The sequence below is a fragment of the Mytilinidion resinicola genome (genome assembly GCF_010093595.1).
Source record: "Mytilinidion resinicola strain CBS 304.34 unplaced genomic scaffold BDZ99scaffold_3, whole genome shotgun sequence".
NCBI lineage: Eukaryota > Fungi > Ascomycota > Dothideomycetes > Mytilinidiales > Mytilinidiaceae > Mytilinidion > Mytilinidion resinicola.
Window position 1 is genome coordinate 1,808,512 of NW_022985439.1, and position 20,068 is coordinate 1,828,579.

At 53.7% G+C, this 20,068-nt stretch overlaps 9 protein-coding genes across 9 annotated transcripts; 4 read left to right on the forward strand and 5 right to left on the reverse strand.

Annotated features, from left to right (window-relative positions):
• Positions 1 to 994: 994 nt before the first annotated feature.
• On the reverse strand, positions 995 to 4,564 carry BDZ99DRAFT_494985 (transcription initiation factor TFIID, subunit TAF5). Its single transcript, XM_033723342.1, has 3 exons — positions 4,169 to 4,564; positions 2,535 to 3,532; positions 995 to 2,470 (listed from the first exon to the last, which is right to left on the reverse strand). Exons 1-3 carry the CDS (start codon positions 4,352 to 4,354, stop codon positions 1,444 to 1,446), a joined length of 2,211 nt encoding a protein of 736 aa, XP_033582110.1. The 5' UTR covers positions 4,355 to 4,564; the 3' UTR covers positions 995 to 1,443.
• A 259-nt stretch (positions 4,565 to 4,823) lies between these two features.
• On the forward strand, positions 4,824 to 5,396 carry BDZ99DRAFT_515897 (uncharacterized protein; the record flags this gene model as incomplete). Its single annotated transcript, XM_033725016.1, has 1 exon — positions 4,824 to 5,396. The coding sequence occupies one exon, from the start codon at positions 4,824 to 4,826 to the stop codon at positions 5,394 to 5,396; it is 573 nt and encodes a 190-aa protein (XP_033582111.1).
• Positions 5,397 to 5,800: 404 nt separating this feature from the next.
• Positions 5,801 to 6,508, reverse strand: BDZ99DRAFT_459086 (uncharacterized protein). The gene is made up of 2 exons (XM_033719080.1): positions 6,010 to 6,508; positions 5,801 to 5,841 (listed from the first exon to the last, which is right to left on the reverse strand). The coding sequence occupies exons 1-2, from the start codon at positions 6,446 to 6,448 to the stop codon at positions 5,816 to 5,818; spliced, it is 465 nt and encodes a 154-aa protein (XP_033582112.1). The 5' UTR covers positions 6,449 to 6,508; the 3' UTR covers positions 5,801 to 5,815.
• A 2,098-nt stretch (positions 6,509 to 8,606) lies between these two features.
• BDZ99DRAFT_435326 (phosphoesterase-domain-containing protein) lies at positions 8,607 to 10,145 on the forward strand (the record flags this gene model as incomplete). Its single annotated transcript, XM_033717481.1, has 1 exon — positions 8,607 to 10,145. One exon carries the CDS (start codon positions 8,607 to 8,609, stop codon positions 10,086 to 10,088), a length of 1,482 nt encoding a protein of 493 aa, XP_033582113.1. The 3' UTR covers positions 10,089 to 10,145.
• A 32-nt stretch (positions 10,146 to 10,177) lies between these two features.
• Positions 10,178 to 11,605, reverse strand: BDZ99DRAFT_567044 (nucleotide-diphospho-sugar transferase). The gene is made up of 2 exons (XM_033727649.1): positions 11,094 to 11,605; positions 10,178 to 11,035 (listed from the first exon to the last, which is right to left on the reverse strand). Exons 1-2 carry the CDS (start codon positions 11,545 to 11,547, stop codon positions 10,224 to 10,226), a joined length of 1,266 nt encoding a protein of 421 aa, XP_033582114.1. The 5' UTR covers positions 11,548 to 11,605; the 3' UTR covers positions 10,178 to 10,223.
• Positions 11,606 to 11,756: 151 nt separating this feature from the next.
• On the reverse strand, positions 11,757 to 12,670 carry BDZ99DRAFT_506387 (uncharacterized protein). Its single transcript, XM_033724172.1, has 4 exons — positions 12,625 to 12,670; positions 12,453 to 12,547; positions 12,327 to 12,395; positions 11,757 to 12,273 (listed from the first exon to the last, which is right to left on the reverse strand). The coding sequence occupies exons 1-4, from the start codon at positions 12,626 to 12,628 to the stop codon at positions 11,944 to 11,946; spliced, it is 498 nt and encodes a 165-aa protein (XP_033582115.1). The 5' UTR covers positions 12,629 to 12,670; the 3' UTR covers positions 11,757 to 11,943.
• Positions 12,671 to 13,371: 701 nt separating this feature from the next.
• BDZ99DRAFT_567046 (uncharacterized protein) lies at positions 13,372 to 17,388 on the forward strand (the record flags this gene model as incomplete). Its single annotated transcript, XM_033727650.1, has 4 exons — positions 13,372 to 14,618; positions 15,667 to 15,983; positions 16,053 to 16,310; positions 16,364 to 17,388. The coding sequence occupies 4 exons, from the start codon at positions 13,372 to 13,374 to the stop codon at positions 17,386 to 17,388; spliced, it is 2,847 nt and encodes a 948-aa protein (XP_033582116.1).
• A 652-nt stretch (positions 17,389 to 18,040) lies between these two features.
• On the forward strand, positions 18,041 to 18,642 carry BDZ99DRAFT_191420 (uncharacterized protein). The gene is made up of 3 exons (XM_033713147.1): positions 18,041 to 18,227; positions 18,284 to 18,352; positions 18,411 to 18,642. Exons 1-3 carry the CDS (start codon positions 18,132 to 18,134, stop codon positions 18,498 to 18,500), a joined length of 255 nt encoding a protein of 84 aa, XP_033582117.1. The 5' UTR covers positions 18,041 to 18,131; the 3' UTR covers positions 18,501 to 18,642.
• A 141-nt stretch (positions 18,643 to 18,783) lies between these two features.
• On the reverse strand, positions 18,784 to 20,013 carry BDZ99DRAFT_515904 (uncharacterized protein; the record flags this gene model as incomplete). The annotated part of the gene is made up of 2 exons (XM_033725017.1): positions 18,784 to 19,502; positions 19,554 to 20,013. The coding sequence occupies 2 exons, from the start codon at positions 20,011 to 20,013 to the stop codon at positions 18,784 to 18,786; spliced, it is 1,179 nt and encodes a 392-aa protein (XP_033582118.1).
• Positions 20,014 to 20,068: the final 55 nt, after the last annotated feature.

A 20,068-nucleotide genomic window follows, 5' to 3' on the forward strand; every position in this document is an offset into this window, starting at 1 on the left:
GCGAAACAGCAATGTCAAACGCCGTGCTGCTTGCAAGCGAAAATGAGAAGCTGCGCATAGAGAATCAGCGCCAGAAACAAAAGAAGGCAAGGAAGCGCACGTATATAGCTAGAAAGGGTATTCTATCAGGTGAAGAAGCAGCCGATCGTGCACAACCTGTACAGGAAGGGGCAGCAGAGGAGGCAGCAGAGCCACCGGCCGAGCGGCCACAGCGAGCAAAACCTAGGTGCAGCATGTGCGAATCAACAGAACACAATGCACGTACGTGCCCTAGGCGGCAGGCAGCTAGCTAGTATATAGCTGCATCAAATATATTTGTTCGTGGTGGAGTAATTCGGAATATTTGGCCTCGGTAGCGTGGTTGGGTGGGCCACTAGCTTGTGCGGGCCACTAACTTGTGGATTACGTTATACTTACTGTAACATACTATGGTGGGGCTCTTAAACAACAACAAGACGCCCCTCGACACCAACATGCTTTAGAAGTCTACAGTGTCTCATTATAGACATCCGTACCCTCTTCTGTTATTACTGTTACGGCTTCAATGCATCAATAAAAGTCGGGGGAAAACAGGTCAATCTGTGTACTCTCCTGTGCCATCGTCTCCCGAGTTCACCAGTTGGTCAAACTACTGAATTTCCATCTCTAATAAGTCACCATGAGGCACCACAAGCAGTGGCAAGAGAGAGAGTACGGATCTTAACGACGAGTTACTGTAACTACCTCAAGTGCTCACGAGACTTTATCTTTTAACCTGGATCCTAATCTTCGTGAATGACGTTTGAATCATACCAATCAGCCACAAACCCCCTTTGTAATAGTCTGTCTCTTCAATAAAAGATACAGATTACCTCACCCTGTAGATCAGACGTCAGGAACGTAACTGAGTGTGCGTGCACAGCTATCATGAACCAGAAGGGTCTAGGATATTCTACAAAAAACCAGGACAAGTTAACGACCTATCGCACTCTAGGCCTGGGCATCTCAGGAACTGCAGCTACACGTAGACGTGTAAGACACCTGTGGACGTATCATAGGAGAGAGATTACGGATGCAAAAGGCGTGCGCCGGTACATTAGAGCGGGCTAACAGAACTAAGGAATCTTAGACTACGCCGTGACTCAGGCGTAAGGGATGCCGAGCTCTACGCATACAGGTATATATACCCAAGATACCCCAAGAGGTATCATACAAGCAGGAATCCCAAATGCAAAGAACGCGAGCCCGTGACTTAGGAGGGGGTGTAGGGTATCTTTATTTGGGATTATGGCTCGATACTACGAAAAAGACGGCCTGCCCCAATCCTACTGCCAATCCAGAAAGCTCCGCAAACTCCGTCCCGCACGCTGTCCTTTTGCCTACCTTAACACCTGCAGTTATGCCTTTGTCAAAAAGAGGAGCAAATGTTACAAAAGTACGAAAGCCAGCCCCTGTAGAGCCTAATCAAGGCATGTAGGCACCACCAGCCAGCACCAGATTCATCCTCGTGAACTGCACCTTGTAGACCGGGCTCTTCTTGGTGGGGAAGGCCGATATCTGATCAGCGGTGATGCCAATATCCTTTGCCTTACCGCCTGCCTTGACGACGGCACCCGCGCCGGCTTTGCCAGCGTCGATCTTGGCACCAGCGCCGCCCTCAGCAACCACCTTTCCAGAGCTGTCCGACGTCTCGAGGAGGACGTCCCAGACGCGGACTGTGCCATCGGCGCCACCAGATACCAAGACCGTCGACTCGACGGACCAGGAGAGTGACCAGATGCCACCTTTGCCGTGTCCGCGCATGCGCTTCTTACGACGGCCCTTTTCCAAGTCCCAGAGAAGTATAGCGCCAGTGTCGTCGGCAGACGCAAGCGTCTTGCCATCTGGAGAGCAGGCTATGGCGGTGACGTTGCTAGTGTGTCCGGTGAAGAGTCGCAAAGCGTTACCGGTAGATATGTGCCACATTCGGACGCTCTTGTCGCAAGATCCCGTGAAGACGTATAGGTTGTTTGGATGGAAGGAAACACAATCCACATCGTTGTCATGTCCAACGTACATCTTCAGAGGCTCGATATGATCGGTGCTCCAAAGACGAGCGGTGCGGTCGCCCGACCCAGTCAGGAAGTAGTGGCCTTGGGGCCCCCATGTAACGTCCCATATGGGGTTGTCGTGGCTTCGATATGCAACGAGGCATGTCCAGGTCTCAAGAGACCACAAGCGGACGGTTTTGTCGGCGGAGCAGGAGAGGAGGTACTGTGATGCGGTCGACGGCCCATCGGGATCGGGAGAGGCAATAGAGGGAGAGAAGGAAACTGCGTATACGGGCCCGGAGTGTCCTATTAGGCGACGTGAAGACTGAGGTCGGTCCGAGCTCGAGTCATGCGGTGAAGGGGGAAGGGCTGAGCCGTCCATCGACCAGACGCGAATGTACGACTCTGCCATTCCGGCTGCGACGAGCTCATTATCGCCAGAGAAATCGAGACAGTTGATACTGACTAAGCATTAGCGATGCTCAAAGGCACAAATTGACGCGTCTCATCAAGAGTACTACTAACCTGTCATGGGTGTTATGGAACGTGTACATTGACACGGTTAGTCCTGGCCCAACTCCGCCAGTCCTGCCGGTAATCCTGAAGCGATCACGGTGCTCTACCACTTTCTGTACTTCCATGGCGACGTCCCGGGCAAGTGACGGTGGAAAAGGAACGACTTCGCGAGTTGGCCCGTCCTCAGTCGGCTCTCGCTTAATAATCTGTTCAAATTCGTCTACCAGTGAATGCTGGCCCGGCTGTGGCGGATTCTTGGCGTCTCTGTATGAAAGCTCCGCGCGCACATCTTCCTGCAGCTCTGCTTCCGTGGGCATCGGTCCAAGATTGAGCTTGGCAAGGACATTAGGCGCGTTGCGATCGGTGTTTGCGGAACCAGGATTGTGCCCGGGAATGCCTTCATCTTCAGCAGGCATATCTTCATGGACAGCGCCGCGTGCGATAATCGCAGCAATGCTGCGCTCGGCTCCCGCAGCCGCTCGGTCTACCGTGTGCAGTTCCATGTGGATATTCATGATTTCCGCCACTACAGCCCCTCCTTCGGGGTTCTTTGATTCGAGGAATTGCATGAGGTTGTTGAATGCCATGATGCTCAGCGTCAAGCGGTACTTGTTCTCTAGATACACCTTCGCGATGTGGCTCTCCGTGAGATGCTGGGGTAGTTTGACTGCGGATAAAGCACGCAGGTCGTCTTCATGCTCTCGGCTGAATGGCTCCTTGAACTTGGTGAAGAATTGTTCGCCTTCTCGTATGTAGTGATCTCTGATCAGGTCCAAGTAAGAGTAGACGAAGACAGGCCATTGCAGTCTACGGAGCTCAGGCTTGTAGAGGTCCAGACTGTCCTCAATATAAGTACGCAATACGCCAAAGGCCGTGGTGTACTTGGGTCCTCCAGATTCCTCAACTCGAGTGACAATGGGGCGGCCATCTGCGTCCTGATGTGCAGACTCTTTCCGAAGCATCGCCTCCGTACGGTTGTACCCCTTCTTGCTGAGGTACTCAAGAACCTGCGACACCACTGAGTTAGCCTTCTTACAACAAATTGCGATCAAATACAGCATCGCGGACGGTAGCTATTCCTTGGCAGCATCTTGGCCGCGGGTATCCAAAATCTCCATGGAGCACTGCCATGGAGTAGCCGGCATGGCAGGCAGGGGTGAGTGGCTTTGAAGCTGCCCTCGCCGGGACGAGCAGGTCTGCTCTCTTATACATACCAATTTGGTTCCGTCGATGGGTCCGTGTAGCCCATTCAGCCGCGGGGTTGGCCTGGGGACGATTGGACTGTTGGGCGCGGGCTCGTCAGTAACAAGCTCTCGTCCGTTGTTCAGTCGTGCCGGAACGAACCTCGACGACCCAAAAGAACCACCTCCCATTACAGAGGCCGGGCCATGACTGTTCGAATGTGGGGACGCCGTGGCTGGCCAATTGGGCGCGGTTGGATTGTTGGTCGGCGGTGGTTGAAGCACATTCTCGGCTCTGGGCTTTGCAAGGCCGTGCTTCTCAAACAAGGAGCCTTTCTGTTCAGGAGGAAAAGAACGGTCCCAACCTGTCCAGCGTGGTGTGATTTTCGGTGGGTGGTCCATTGGGTTACACGGTGGCGCAGAAGCAAGATAAACGGGAGCATGAGAGTCGTTTCTACCTACAATTTGGTTGAGATTCTGCTGCGACTGGTTGCCTGGCTGTGCGCCTGCCGGGCCTCCAACAGGATTCTGTTGCGCCTGCATATGCTGCTGGGGCGGCATTCCCGCACTCGGAGGCCCTCCAGGCCCATTGCTGATACTGACGCTCCTAGAACCAGGCCCGCCTGGTCCAGAAGGCTGTCCCGACATTTGAGGAGGTGTTTCGAGAAGGTGGAGGGTGTGTCGGTGCTTCTTTCTCACCACGTCGCAGATGGTGAACAGGAAGCTTCCATCGGCGGAGGGCTTTCGCGAGTAGGGATTCGGGAGTCGGCGTTGTAGAGGTGGGGCGAGCAGTAGGAGAGCTGATGGTAGATGGCGAGGATATCGTGTGGCGCAGGCAAACGGTGATCTCGTCTCGCAGGTGGTGGTTGCAGTGAATGAGGAAGTGATGTGGGCCGGGGAGCTGCGCCAAGATGTCAGCCCTATGGCACCTCCGCCCGCACCGCGCACCGCGCCACTAGGAACTGAAAGGAGACAGAAACGCTTCACCTTGGGCTATGTGGAAACTCGTTGAAGCACCTCAAACGGTGGCAGACAGGTGCACACGGGCAGAGTAATTGCTGAGCAACTACCTAACTACCCACGAACAACCCTCAACCCTCCACCACCTCCCACCACCATGGCCGACACGCCCAAAACCCGCGCCGAGCAGCGCATCCAAGAACTCAGCGCCATCAACGCGCAGATCCCCCAAATCCTCATCAACGCCAGCAGCGCCATCCGCGCCCTCACCAACTCCTCCTCCTCTTCCTCCAACAACACCGCCCCCGCCTCCCTCGCCGCCCACAAAGCAACCTTCCAAACCTCCACCCGCGCCTTCTTCACCCTCATAACCCAGATATCTGCCCAACTCACCGACCAAGCCCGCGCCCTCGAGGCCGCCGGTATCATCCCCCCCACCAACGCAAAAGCCGCGTCGCGCGAGATGACGGGCGCTGAGGCGGCGGCGCTGCTAGGAGCTGCAGGAGGCGGACCAGCTGGGGCGATCGCGGGCGCGCAGGTGCGGGACTCGGAGGCCACGGTCACGAACGGGGGATTGGGGGAGCTAGACGTGGGGTGGTTGAATGCGCGGGCGGGGGATGTGGGGAGGGGGATGGAGGCGGAGGTTCTGGCGCGGGTGAGGGAGATTCTGGAAGGGGTAGGGGGAGAAGTAGTTCGGGAGAAGGAGGATAGGGAGATGGGGGGTGTGTGAGGATGCGATCTGCTGCCGCTCATATATCCTACAAAAACAGGACAGATTAACAACCTGTCGTGATCTAGGCCTAAGCACCTGAAGAATTGCGGGTGCAGGTATGCATGGAAGACACCCCCAGAGGTATCAGGAATGTGAGTCGACGGATGTAAAGAGTGTGAGCGTATGAATTAGGAGGGTGTCATATTTCATACAAAAACAGGAAAAATTAACGACCTATCGCGATCTAGGCGTAAATACCTGGACAACTGCGGGTACAGGTATACATGGAAGACGCCCCCGGGGGTATCATAATTCCGAGTCTACGGATGTAAAGAGTATGGCCTCCTAATTGACGGGCTCACGCCTTTGACATCTATAGATTCTTATTCCTGATACCTCCTAGGGTGTCTTCCAGGTATATCTGCACATGCAGTTCTTCAAGTCCTGACGTTCAATCCATAGGGTGGGTCAATTTGTAGCTTTGATTGAAGACACTGTTACACGCGCCGCAAATCAAGCTATTTTTCGCGTCATTTTTCCACTATTGAAGAGTTATGAGAATCGATTCAACACTGCGTCGTAGCAGGCAGACGCGTAGAACAAATAGACTAATTTTACATATACCGATCAGGTGCCCAAGAATAAAGCCTCAGGTGCTTCTTGTCAATACCAGCCGCCGTACACTTCCTACGAACCCACGCTTTGTGCTCTTTTTCGCCAACATTCAACGTGACCGTCCAGCCATGCTCTGTGGCCAACTTTAGCATGGGTATCATGTCCGGGACCAAGTTCTCGCGCCTCCATTCCAACGTCTCGTGGTTAATCATGTGCAAATCAACGCAGAAGTCCCGTTTTGCCCGCATGGCCTCATGGGCTTCTTCGGCGCATTTCCGGACAGAGTTGCGCTGGCGCTGCCAGAAAGTTTTGACGAAAGAGCGTTGTTTGCCTTGCTCTTTCAGCCGCGTGGAGCGACGGTGGAGGGACTCGGGGTTGTTGGAGGGGCACGCTTTCAGGATAAATTCCTTCAGATGCCGCGTGATCATGAAGGACTCATAGAATGGGATCCTCATATTCGCTTTGCTTCGGTCGTACCTATGGCTGTATTTAACATGCTCGAAGTCGCGTGCGTCGCTTCTTATACGTGATATTTCTTCTGGAAGGCCCTTCATGTGCTCCACAGTCAGGGCCAGCGTGCACTCAGCGTGTAGAATGTGCTTTGCCTCGTTATGTAGTTGTTTGTCTACTTCGAGAATGTTGAAACGGTCGAACCGCTCCCACTTCTCATCTCGCAGCTTGGGTCGCATGGGTTTGTCGGTTTGGAGGACGTGTCCATACACTTTGTTTCGTAATTCCGCCGGAAGGTCCTTAAACCTGAATGGGGCAACTTCTTCGGGTGTCGTCTTGGTGGTGCGTCGCTTCTTTCTGGAGGCCTGGTCGTCGTTCTGCTCGTCGGCGGTGCGCTTTTTGCCGCGAGACGTGGTAGTTGTTTGAGTATTGGTTGGTATGAGAGATCCTTCGCCGACGCGAGCCTTCTTGCTGACTCCCTGATCGACGTCGTCCTGATCGCGGGCGCGCTTTTGTCCAGAAGCCATGCTTTGTGTATGCGTAGGGATAGGTTGAGGGGCCGGTGGAGTAAGGTCGGTGTAGTTGTTTAGAAACTTTTGAAGAGAGACTGTGGAGTGTTTGCGCTCGTCTTTGCGCGGTGTGCTTGGATTTGGATGATCGGTGGCTTGGTCTGCTGGAGAGTGCGACGAGTGCGGTGAGTGTATGGCAAACACGATAAGCGAAGTTGTTCTTGAGCGTGTGCGAAGACTTAGAATAGCGGAGAGAGAGGCTATCAAGGCGTGTGGGCTGCTTTTCTCGAGGCCTGGAGGTGTGTTTGGATGTGGTGGATCGAAGGCTTGATCTGCTGGGAGTGCGACGAGTGCGGTGCGTTTATGGCCAACGTGACAATCGATGTCGTTCCTGAGCGCGTACTTTGAGCAACGGCGGTGGAGAGGGATGCCAAGAGAGTACAGTGAATCGATGTCTTGATCTGGTGGGTAGCGCAATAAGTGCGTCATAAGGGGATCGAAGTTATCTTTCAGCGAGTGCGACGAGCAAAGTGTATAGAGAAAGGTTCAGGGACAGCTGGAAGTATTGAGCTTTTAAAAGAGAGAATGCAATGTCTATTGAAGAAATGCCACAATACAAATTGGAGTGAAGAGGAAAATGCCTATTGTACGGCCCAAACCTGATTAGCGCCAAGCGATTCCCATCCGCTGGTGAACATCACAACCAAAGCGACTAGACGTTGAGATTCACTATGGCCTTGTTCTCTTACACATTCTCTACCACTTGGAGACGTGCAAAAGGTCTTTTGAGGAAGTATGAATGTGATATAGATCTTTGACTTTCGGAAAAGGGGGCCTCATAGTTTGAGTCTTTCGTTATAGGAGACAGAAAACGAGCGGCTGCCACCTCTTACTCGTAACCTACTGACAATTCTGGTACTCACATCAGTCTCAGCAATGAGGGATATTCATCTGGAAGAACAGACGAGTTCAAAGATCTGAAAGGCAGCTGTGGTAGAAGTTTATGTTACATAGAACAACTCTACGCTGCCTGGTCTTGATGTTATGTATATTACTACAATTTCTTGCCACTACTTTGTTTCTTGCGGCCTTTTCAAATACCCAGTAGACTGTAGAAGTATCCAGGCCATGCGCCTTGATGCTGGTCTGACCCATGAAGTAGGCTGGACCTCCACGTTTGCTTTGAAAGCTTGCTACGATAAGAGGAGCAAACTAGCAGCAGCTGATCCTTATTCCATAGTGTGAGGGTATACTAGGGAAGTTCACGGGTCTGTATGTGTAATGATGGAGAGAAAAGTGAAGGATGAAAAGATGAGACGTTGGCGTAATCTATCCATCTAAACCGCCAGCACGCCTTCCCAAGTACGGACTAGACCGTATTCTATCCTCCCCTCCACTACTCTGCTTTGGTGATGCGTGGCGTCATCTACACACGTGCATCTTCTCCGCTCTCTGAGAAGCTAGAAGCCTAATAGGCTTGCTCAAGTGGCGACTATGGTTCAACTAAAGCCGCGTAGAATGCTACGCTCAATTTGTCTCCGGACAGTCTCAATCAAATCTAGACACCACAGCTTCAATGACCCCGAGTGCGGTATTATTAAACTTTTAGAAAGGTCGGAGGAGGTTTCAAAGTGGTCTCTCCCTATTCCTCGTCATGCTTTCCTATTTTCGAAACCTCATCCCATTGAGTCCATTCATCGCTCCCTCCATAAATTCAACCATCCAGCCCCCCTCTTCCCCAGTCCCCGCCGCCTCCACCACCCAACCCACCCTCTCCCCCATCTCAAACATCCAAGGCCATGCCTACAACCGCTTCATCCAAATATGGCTCGAAAACACCGACTTCGCCCTCGCCGCCGGTGACCCCAACATCGCCTGGCTCTCCACCCACGGCATCTCTCTCACAAATTACTGGGCCCTCACCCACCCCTCCCAGCCCAACTACCTCGCCGCCGTCTCGGGTGACCACTTCGGCCTCGACAGCGACGACTATATCTCCGTCCCCTCCAACATCCCCATCGTCGCCGATCTCCTCGACACCAAGGGGATCGCGTGGGGCGAGTACCAAGAAGACATGCCATACGCAGGCTTCAAGGGCATCGAGTACAACAACCAGCACACCGGCGCGAACGCCTACGTGCGGAAGCACAACCCACTCGTGCTATTTGAGTCTGTGACGCAGAACGCGACGCGGCTGTCCTTGATGAAGAGCTTCACGTCTTTCGCTGCAGACCTCGCGGCCGGGACGCTCCCGCAGTGGGCGTTTGTGACCCCGAACATGACGAATGACGGGCATGATACTTCCATTACCACTGCGGGACTGTGGGCACGAAGCTTCCTGGAACCTCTTCTTAACAACGCGTATTTCATGAACGACACGCTTGTCCTCCTTACTTTCGATGAGAATGAGCACTACGAGACGCCTAACAAGGTTTTCTCGCTCTTACTCGGCGGCGCGGTGCCGGAGTCATTAAAAGGGTTAATGGACAATACGTTCTATACCCACTACAGCGCCCTCTCGTCTCTGGAAGCGAACTTCGACCTCCCTTCCCTCGGCCGCTGGGACTGCGGCGCCAACATATTCGAACTCGTCGCCAAGAAAACCGGGTACGCGAATTACGCGGTTGATACGACGAATCTGTGGTTTAGTAGCTCGTACCCCGGGCCGTTGTCTCCGATGGATGCGAAGGCGTGGCCCGCGCCTAATACGAATGCGAAGTGTGCTGCGGGAAACGGAGTGTTGGAGAAGGTGATGAGCGTATGGGGGAGGGTTGATGGAAGCTTGCACTATGCGGATCCGTATCCGCATGATGATGGGTTGGGGGCGAACGCGAGCGTGAGCAGGTTGCCTACTCCTAGCCAGATGGCGCCGTCGACGAATTTAGTGCAGAGTGGGACTGCGAGCGGCCCGAGTCCGACCGCAACAGAGACGACGGGTTTGGTGCAGAGTGGCACTCAGCTTAGTCCTAGTCAGACGGTACCAGATACGACGGGGACAGCGCCGGGTGGGACTCTGCCTAGTTCTGCCGGTGCGTCAGTTATGTACACTGCGGGAGCTGTGACAATGGATCTGGGAGCGGCTTGGTGTTGGGACTGGACTCTGGCTGCCTTGGGGTTGATGGCTGGATTCTTGTAGACCAAGAAGGATGACTCGGGATTATTGAAGATATAATAGAAAAGAGTTCAACATCACTTTACATTGGGAAGGAGCCCTGAGTCGTAACCGTTGCCATTTACACAGGTCTAAATACCGATATACTACAGGACCTCACTATACCCCTTTCTCCTCCACGACAGTGCTTTTCTCCTCCGTCTCAATACCTTTAGCCTCCACCTCCGCCCCCTTGTCTTCCACCACAACCCCCTTCGCCTCCACCTCCGTCGCATTCCCCTTCTCACCCTCCTTCTGCCCAACAATACTCGCCCACTCCGGCGCCGGCACACTCAGCAACCGACACACATCCCTCCTCCTCTGCCTAAACCCATCATACAACTCCTTCCACACCACCCTGTCTCTACAAGTCCCCTCATGACTCCCCCCACAATCCGGCTGCATCGCCGCCAGCCCGTCCAGCGGCCACATAACCCACGGCTTCGGCAGCGGCCAGTCGGAGAAATGCACCAGCTTCGCCTCCCGCAGCGCCGCATCCGCGTCCCACGCCTCGTAGCCGTTGCCCAGGTAGCGCGAGTGGTTGTGCGCGCGGAACTCGCCGCTCAGCAGCGCGTACGGCCGGTGCGGCAGCACGAGCGCCGAGTCGCCGAAGCGGTCGTTGACGAGGTCCATGTCGTAGCGGCGGGCCGTGACGACGTCGGCGGCGGCGCCGGCGGCGATGAGCGCCTTGAACGCGTCGAGCTCGCGAGCGTTGGGCGTCAGCAGCATGAGCAGCGACGTCAGCGGCCAGGGCTTGTAGACGGTCCAGTAGGCGCGGGGCATGGCGATGGGCGTGGGCGGGAGCAGGAAGAGCTCGTCGAGGGGCTGGAGCAGGGTGATGTCGGAGTCGAGGTGGAGGACGCGCTTGTATTGGGTCAGGCCGAAGGCGAGGAATTTGGTGACGGAGTTGTCCCAGGTGGTTTTGGGGACGTCTAGGAGGGTTAGTATGCTGGGTTTGGGTGTGGGGAGGGTTGGAATGTAGGTACGTACTGGCTTCTTTTAATGCTTCTACGCTCAGCAGCTTCACGGGCTGCAGCTTGACTTTGTATACATCCCGCGCCATGACCAGCAACTGGCTATCACGATCCCGCGAATTGTATACTTCCGTGTCCCAGTACTCAGGGTAGAATAGTACGCGGTCTGCTTTGCTTCCGAATCGCTTCAGGGCGTCGAAGACGAGGACGCAATGGCAGAGGGCGGCGCCGTCGGTCGCATAGAGACTGTACGCATATTGGGACCATTTTGTGCCATCGGGGGCATAGTCGCTATCGGAGGACGAAGACCAGAGATTCCTATACAAGAGGTACAGCAGGAGAACGCCGAGGATAGCTAAGGTGCGAGAACGCCGCAGGGGCCATCTGTACGACGAATCGCCATGGCGGGACTTGACGGGCGTGTAGAATCGCGGGAGGTCGTCGTTGCGCTTGATGCTACCTGTAGGCATGCTACAGGTCGAGATGGTGTTTTTTAGGGCATGGCCATGAATTGGTCGCAAAAGAGCCGCAGGGGAAGGTCTGACGGATGCCCGGACTCTCTTACGGCGCTCAACCAATGGGGTTAGCGGTCACGTGAAAATACATATATTCATTAGATGCGTTGAAGGAACGGCTTGATTCACACAGTACACTTGAAGCAAAGCCTAAGAGTTTGTTTGTCCCTCATGTGGGTATCATATTTCGGCATAGTTTCCTACTCGTGCGCCTGACCCGGCCAGCACTTGGTTTCGTGATCCCGGATATCCTTTGCAGCATTCCAAACCAGCCTTCGCAATCCCCAGCCGTGATCCTCGTGCATTTTGAGGTGGAAATTGAGTTTTGTCAAGTCGTTCTTTTCGGAATATCTACTCCTCAGGGATCTCAATCTCGCCAGACTCAATGTCGTCCGAGATATCCTTGGGGCTCCTTCCATCAATCTGGCAGCCGGTGCTGTATGCAGTGCCTACGATCTCCTTGACAGTGCCCTTGAGGTCCTTGGCCATCGACTTGAAGCGCATGGTGCGGGCGATCTCGATGATCTCGTCGAGTGGGATGGACTTGGTGTGTTTGATGTTCTTCTCCTTCTTCCTGTCGCGCGGGGGCTCCTTGAGGGCCTTGATGACCAGGGACGAAGCGGATGGGACGACCGAGACGGCGGCTTGACGGTTCTGGATGGTGAGCTTCACAGTGACGCGCTAAAAGTCTGCTGTTAGACCACTGCCGTCGGGAATACTGCGTGTAGACTTACGAGTCCCTTCCAGTCACCAGTCGCCTTCGCGATGTCTTCTCCGACCTTCTTGGGAGAGAGACCAAGAGGCTGCGATTGTCAGCATGGCGAGCCAAGATTGACCGCAACAGTGTGGATACCACATACACCAATCTTGGGGGCCAAGGCAGAGGAAGCGCCGACCTCACCTCCGGTGGCACGGAGGTGGATGACCTTGATTTCATTGGGATCGAACTTGGGAGCTGTGCGGACGAGAGTGGTCAGCGGAGAACGGGTAGCCGAGACTCGAGAGCCTGGTCATCGGAAGGACGATACTCACGCATGGCTAGTGCGAGAGGTGGTCAATCTCTTCTGATTCTTGTTGACGATGTGGAGGGGTGTATCGATGAGTGCGGGAAGATTTGGAGTTGGGTCTTTTCCGTGGGGAGAGCTAAGCGAGACTAGCGCTAAGGGGGAATAGCACGATGCCTTGATCCTTCGGGGCTCCACGGGTGCACGGCATCCCCGAGATACATCCCCACTATTCGCTGCCACACTGCTATAACACTATATGCTACATCCGGTAGATATCTCAGAGGCACCGCTTTACATAATCCGAGAAAGGTGCAGATCCCCCCTTCAGATCAGACTATTGGGAGATGGCCAAGCCACCACATACACTGTCGTCGTCTCACTGGAACCCAGCATCTTTCTATGCACATCGTTGCTGTCTATTGGCCGATTGAAGGGCTGGAGTAATGCTTACGCTAGCGTAAAGTAAAGGCGTGATTCCTCTGGGCGTGGCTGGGTTGTTGCTATGCCCGTAAAGAGGAGGGGAAGCCGGGTTTCACGATATCAGCAACGCACCCATCTCATTACATTCATTGTTTCTCCAAAGCCTCGGCAACTTGCACCCATAAGCTGCCGCCTGTTTCTTTATATACCACAGTTCGCTGGATCTACTCAAACTGCGTCAGTTCAGCGAGTCAAAGCAGCAATCTATAGGCTTCAACACCTTAGCAGGCAGCCTCAAAACAGCCCAGAGAAAATATTGCTCACGATTCCATTCCACATCTCTTCGTCCATCATGTCTTCCATTCCTATCATCCAAGTCCTGGACAAAGCGGATTACACAAAGCAACATATCATCTCTCTGCCGAATGCCCTACCCCTTCCCCCCTTAGCCTCCTCTTCTATCCGCATCCAAACCTCCATCATCGCCCTCACAATCAACAACATCACCTATGCACGCATCCGCCACATAGGTGGCTGGTGGAGCATCCATCTCCTGCCCGAATCTATCCCCTCCGAATTCAGCGACACCACCAAGTACGGCCGCATCGCCGGCTGGGGCTATGCCACCATCATCGACAGCACCGTTCCCTCCCTTCCCACCGGCCACCAAGTCTACGGCTTCATCCCCATCGGCACGCTCCCCGAGGATCTCGAAGTCAAGCCCGCCGAAACTACAAAAGCAATCATCTGCACCAGCCCCCACCGACAGCAATCCTGGACAATTTACAACCGCTACAGCGTCTTACCCCCTCCCACCTCCACTTCCACAGCTCACCTCAACTCCCTCGGCTGGGACGCCCTAATGCGCCGCCTCTTCGACACCGGCAGCGTCATAAACGGCTACGTGCTCGCCTGGGACGACGCCAAACGCGTCGACACCGCCGGCGCCCGCTCCGCCTCCTGGAGCGCCTCCGACGCCGACATCAGCGACGCTGCCGTCATTGTCCTCGCCGCCTCCGGCAAGACCTCCCTCAGCTTCGCCCACCAAGTCCGCCACAACCGCCCCGAAGCCGCCCAGCCAAGGCTCCTCGTGGGGGTCTCCTCCCCGCTCTCCCTCGACTTCACGAAGAAGACGGGCTTCTACGACGCCGTGCTCCTCTACTCCGACGCCGAGAGCGCCAAGCCCGCCATCGCAGCCGCCGGCGTCTCCAAGATCGCCCTTGTGGACTTTGGTGCCCGCGAGGGCGTTACGGAGAGCTGGCACGCGGCGCTCTCGCCCACTGTATCCAGCATCATCTATATAGGGGTCGGCAGCGAATCAAAGGTGACGACCAACGAGGAGATCATCGCGGGGTTGGGGAAGCGGCAGGCGCTGGGGCTGCGGCAGGTGAATGTGTCGGCGATTCGAGAGGCGGCGCGGGCGATGGGGGAGCAGGGGTTTCAGGATGACGAGGAGGCGGCGTGGGAGGGGTTCAAGCGGGAGGGGGCGATTCCGGGGGTAGAGTTGAGGTGGGGGGATGGGATGGAGGATTTGGCGAAGGGTTGGGATGGATTGGCTACGGGGAAGATTGGGCCGGATACTGGGCTGGTGTTTAAGTTGTGAGAGGGGGTGGTTTATTGGGAGGTGAGTGATTTGAGTGGAGCGATGCAGTACAGCGCGTACAGGTATATGTTGAAGACACCCCTAGAGTCATCATGATTGCGAGGTTACGAATGTAAGAAACCTGAGCTAGCAAAATAGGAAACTATTTCCAGACGAGACAAATCATGATGAACCGAGAAATGATCGTAGACGAAGCATGGCTCTGCAACTAATTGCGAACAAGGGCATGCATATCAGACACCCCCTGGGGTACTAGAAGAGTGAAGTCACGAGTGTATAAAACGCGAGCCCGCGAATTGGGAAGGTGAAAGAGGACGAGTCGAGAGCTCACCCTGGATTGACGATAGATCCAGAACTAACTGTGGATAAAGGTACGCATATAAGACGCCCCTAGAGGTATCATAAATGAAATGTATCACATGTGAAGAGTGCGAGCCCGCAGATCAGGAGAGCGTAATCAAACGAGGCGAATATGGACGATCTAAGAACTACTCGTAGATCGATCATAGGTCTGGATCTAATTGCGAATGGAGATGCAGATGTGAGATACTCCCGAAGGTATCTTGAAATTGAGACCACGGATGTTAAGTGCGCGGGCTCGTGAATTAGGAGGGTGCCAAGGGATAAGAGAAACTAGATGGAATTTAGAATGCATCTTGTATTGGCTATAGGACGGGATATGAATGCGAACGAAGGTGTATCTTAAAGCTAACCCCGGCCCATTCAGAGCACTACATCTGGCAAAGTATTGAACCGCGATTTGCAAATTAGAAGAGGATAAAAGTGAGTCCAAATACTTGAAAATTTAGGGAACATAGAGGCTGGGGTGGCTTAATAGGCTACGTTTCCAGACTATGTGTACCTTTCTACCGCTTTCCGAGGTAGTTAAGCACGTCGACCTATTTCCGGGTTTTGTATATAGTGCGGCGACCTTGAATCATTCACTCATATCAGAGCAGCGGCCGACCGCCAGACCCTATAAATACCTCCCAGAGCGTGCTTCGAAGCTGCTTCTTTGCACTCCACAACACTGACACCTCGCAGGCAAACACACCCACCACAACAGCCATTACTCCTACATTGGAGTCTTTACATTGTCCCCGTGGGGATGAAGGTCTCCGGTCTCCTTCCCAGTGTTAACGGTGTCGGTGTTGCCCTTTCGTTCGGCAACGTTGGCAAAACCTATACCGTCAACGATCACCAAGTAAGAGATCGTTGTTGCAACTGGCGTTCTGATAGCAACGCAGAGGACAGTGACGAAGACTCCTCTGACTCCACATCTACCGAAGACTCAGAACCTTCTCGTAGCATGAAGTCACCCCAAGCCAAAGGAGATGGTGCAAAGATCATGGAAGATAGCAGTGAGTACAACCACCTCCCCACCCTTCCTCCTTCCTTACAAACATCTACTGATTAAAGCGCGACTGTAGTAGAAGTGTACGGACAGGCGGCGGCCGCTCTTGTTTCCACCAATATTCCGACGGCAGAGGAGGTCAATGGAGAGACCGGAAAAGTTGCCGAACTTGAGCAGAACAATGCCCCTGACGATACCGCAGACATTCTTGCCTTCGTGGCGGAAGACGATGGCCGCTTGGCTCGTCTCAAGTCGGCCCCCGAGTCCAAGGGCTCGCGCGTCTTGATCTGGAACCGTCAGATGAAGGGTACTCAATACCCGCACGCTCGCTATGGTAAGTAAGAGTACCACCATCTCAACATAAGCATCACTCACCTACTACTGCAGATGCTCGTCTCGGATGCCCGCCTCCCCCGTACGCCGAGGCAGCCGAAGAGGTAGTTGACTCTCCTTCTGAAACTACACCAACAGAGCCCGACCTAGGCACTGTCGCGGTCAATGACGCTGCGGCCTTCGAGACTAATGGGGTGAATGAATTAGTCCTGTCGTGCTCGGTCGGTTCCTTTTTTGATAAAGATACCTCCCCGCGCGCTGACTTCCCGGGCCCGGATTATGTGATCAAAAAGCTTCTGGAGCAGATCGAAGAAGCAGACGGCCAGCCTCTACCGAAGCCTAAGGCCAATCGTCGTGTCACATCGAAATCGTCCGTTCTAAACACTACCCTTGTTTCAGACGGATTAAATATCGAGTCTGCTCACCATGAGCTGGGTGAATATCCCGATATTGAAGATACTGGTATGAGCATCGGACGTCATTTCAAAGATGACTCCTTTTTCCGGGACACTCCAGTTCACTCTCGTCCCGCGTCACGCGCTGCGTCTCAGGTTGGCACTCACGTCGAAGACCCTAGCGGATCCGGGACTCCCTCTCGCGTTGAGTCCCGTCCTGCGACTCCCACTGGGTCCCGCATTGTCTCTCCGGCTGGATCCCGCGCTGCGTCCCACGCTGCGTCTCCCACTGGCTCTCGCGTTGCCTCTCTTGCTGGATCCCGCAGTGCCTCTCCCGCTGGATCCCCCGCTGGTTGGGAGCCCCTGCACCGTTCCCCCTCCTACGACAGCGGCAGTGGCGAGGGATCCGTCTTCGAAGTCGGTTCCCAGTTCGAACCCTCCCACCCTTACAACACCTACGTCGATGTTGGATACAACATGGAGGTGGGCCTCCGCCACAACTGGGACGTGATCACCGCCAAGGATATCGCTGGCATGGAAGACCAGCCGTATACGAAGCCGAACGAGTTCGGTTCTGAGAAGGGCAAGGTGGCCAAGGCGTGGGGATTTGTGAAGCGGTTTCATAAGTTTGCGTGGGGCTATAATGATGTTATCGATGGGCTGACGAAGTCTTTTGGGAAGTAGGGGAAGCGGGGGTGGTGCTTTTGGTGGGTTCCGGTGTTTCGGAGCACGAAGATGGGGAGTGTTGTTCGCTCGATATGCTACGGCTTGTGTTGGCGAGCCTCTTCGAGAAGGGTGATCCCGACTGACTTGCTGTTTGCTTATATGTAGTTTTACTTGGATGGGTATTACTATCTTAGTACATTAGCAACCAGCTTGGACTACAATGTCTTTAAAATGTATGTGTGAGGTTGGTGATCCTGCGGAGAAGTGATGCCCTAGGCCGTCGTTGGTCTTCGTTAAGCGCCGGGGGCGCAAACAACCCCCGTCCACGGGTGAGGCACAGCAACGAGAAACATACTGACCTCACCAAACAGCTCCAGAACACTACGCCACTCAAGGGAACGTTCGTTGTAATGGTCCTCCGCACCTGCTAGGAGCCGCTGCCAAGAATTTAACGCGCCGGAGGCAGGTCTGGGAGAACGGAGGCCAACCAACGCCACGGTATGACCGTAGAGGATTGTAAAAGGCATCAAGAAATAGATATGAATGAAACAGATAGTAGGATAGAGCTGTACAAAACATTGCTTCCAGGTTTGGGGCCAAATTGAACTCTAGGGCCCATAAAAGAAGGGAAGCCCCGCAAGAAAGAGGTCAGACCGGACTTGAGCGACAGAGAGATATATACCATACCTGCTTAATTACCGAGAAATTCCTTGGACAGAATACTGCCAGATCCCATTGAGTCGCGATCCATTCTAGCCAATATGCACATTCCATCTTCCCTTCTCATACTCGCCATCTCCGCAGTCACCATCGCTATTCCCGTCAGCAACGTAGGATCAGCCAAGCCAATACCCCAAGTATGCATGCTCGCCCAACAAGCCCATTGCCCAGAAAATCGCTAAAGGTCCACCAGATTGCCCCCCGAGATTTCCTCGACTCTATCTCCAACGCCATCACAGGCGCCATCTCCGATGCCGAAAAGGTCGGCAACATCCTCGTCAATTTTGGTGACAGAACAAAAGATTTCGTCAACTGTGTAGGAACTTTGCCGTTTACGGATTGCGTTGGCCAGTTCGAAAGCTGTGGAAAGACTGCGCCGTGGGATTGCGAGGACGGGAAGACGTGTTTAAGAGATGTCAAGGTCAATGTCGACGCGTGTTTGCCTAAATAATCGCGCAATACCTTGATAAGATGAGTATTGAATGTAGGATATTTTTCGGAGAGAGATGGTGAAGATATCATGAACCATGGTTCGAGATGGGATTCCAAGTTGCGATGATGGTATGGATGCATCGGATTTATGAGACAAAACGACAAAAAAAGAACGAAATAGGGAGAACAAACATGACTTAGACCCACATCCTCCATTGCCACCGTCCGCCATGCTCAGTGCAGCGCAACCGTATCCACCCGTCACGTTTTCTCCCTCCCATACTCCATCACTGTCTCAACAACAGCTAAAAAGTTATGATCCTGATACCACAGACGCAACCACCACCATGTACCTTCGCACATGTTCCACGTGAACTTGTGTATGGCATCTATATTCGTTCTACCCCTAAGGCCATTCTCTTCGAGGAAGCCGCAGCCAAAGATCTCCCGAACGAACCGTATTCTTGAAATGCGTTCTTCGAACGCCTGCATCCGCCGAACAAAGCTCGTGGACATGAGTGAAGTTGGCCAGTGTGAGCCCAACGAGCCTAGGTAAGCGCGGTATGCTAGCGGCGTCCAGATACAATAGAGGACACAGATACCGCAAAAGGAAGCGAGTATGGCGCCTATATCCATAGCGATATAAAACTTATCTAGGCGACTGAAGTGATGTTCGCGGGCTCGTGCAGCGAGGAAGAGGGGTATTGGGAGAATCTTTAGAAACAATAAATGCAAGTTGGGAAGAATTCCCCAGTGATGTGGGAGCAGACGGCAGCATATCAGTACCATGGCCGTTCGTGTCATCGCTGAAGATTTGGCGAAGGTATCTTTGGCGATTAGGATGATCAGGACGATAGCAACAACCTCCAGGATACCGCTCAGGAGTATGATGGGATATTTGAGGAGGAAAAATGGTTGATACATCTCAAGATGGGTAGGCTCTCGTGTTATTGGTAGTTTGACTTTGAGCTGGCTGTCGTCTGAACATTCATCAGTAGGAATCTGAAATGTAGAAGGTCTGCTCCGCCTACCATATTGAACAGTGAGTTCAAAATGCTTCAGTAAGCTTGCTTCAAGCACAGGAAGAGTATCGGATGAAGGTGCGAGCGTGTTTTGAAAAAGTCTGACATAGACACGAACCGGACAATTGTACAATAACTCAACGCATCGTACCCCAGATGGGGAGTTCGTAGCCTGACATACTTTCAAGCACGCGCCCTTCAACTCTAGATGATCCAGCTCCATATCCAGGGTTTCATGGGTGTCAAGTAGCAGACACGTATCGTGATTAGAGTCATATACGAATTCATCGTGAGGAGGGTGACATATTTCGATGACAGCTTCGAAGTTGATATCCGGATTGCGAAGAACGAATTTTTGCTTGCGGGCATACTCAGGTCCAATGACGTACACATCTACCACCGCATCATCCATGGCAACTGTGACATTGCTAAGCGTATAGCCCTTTGCTTCCCGTTTCATTGACGGCATAGCATGTATAAAGTCGTTGCTGACTGTCGAAGGCAGCCATCGGTTTTTGTGATTT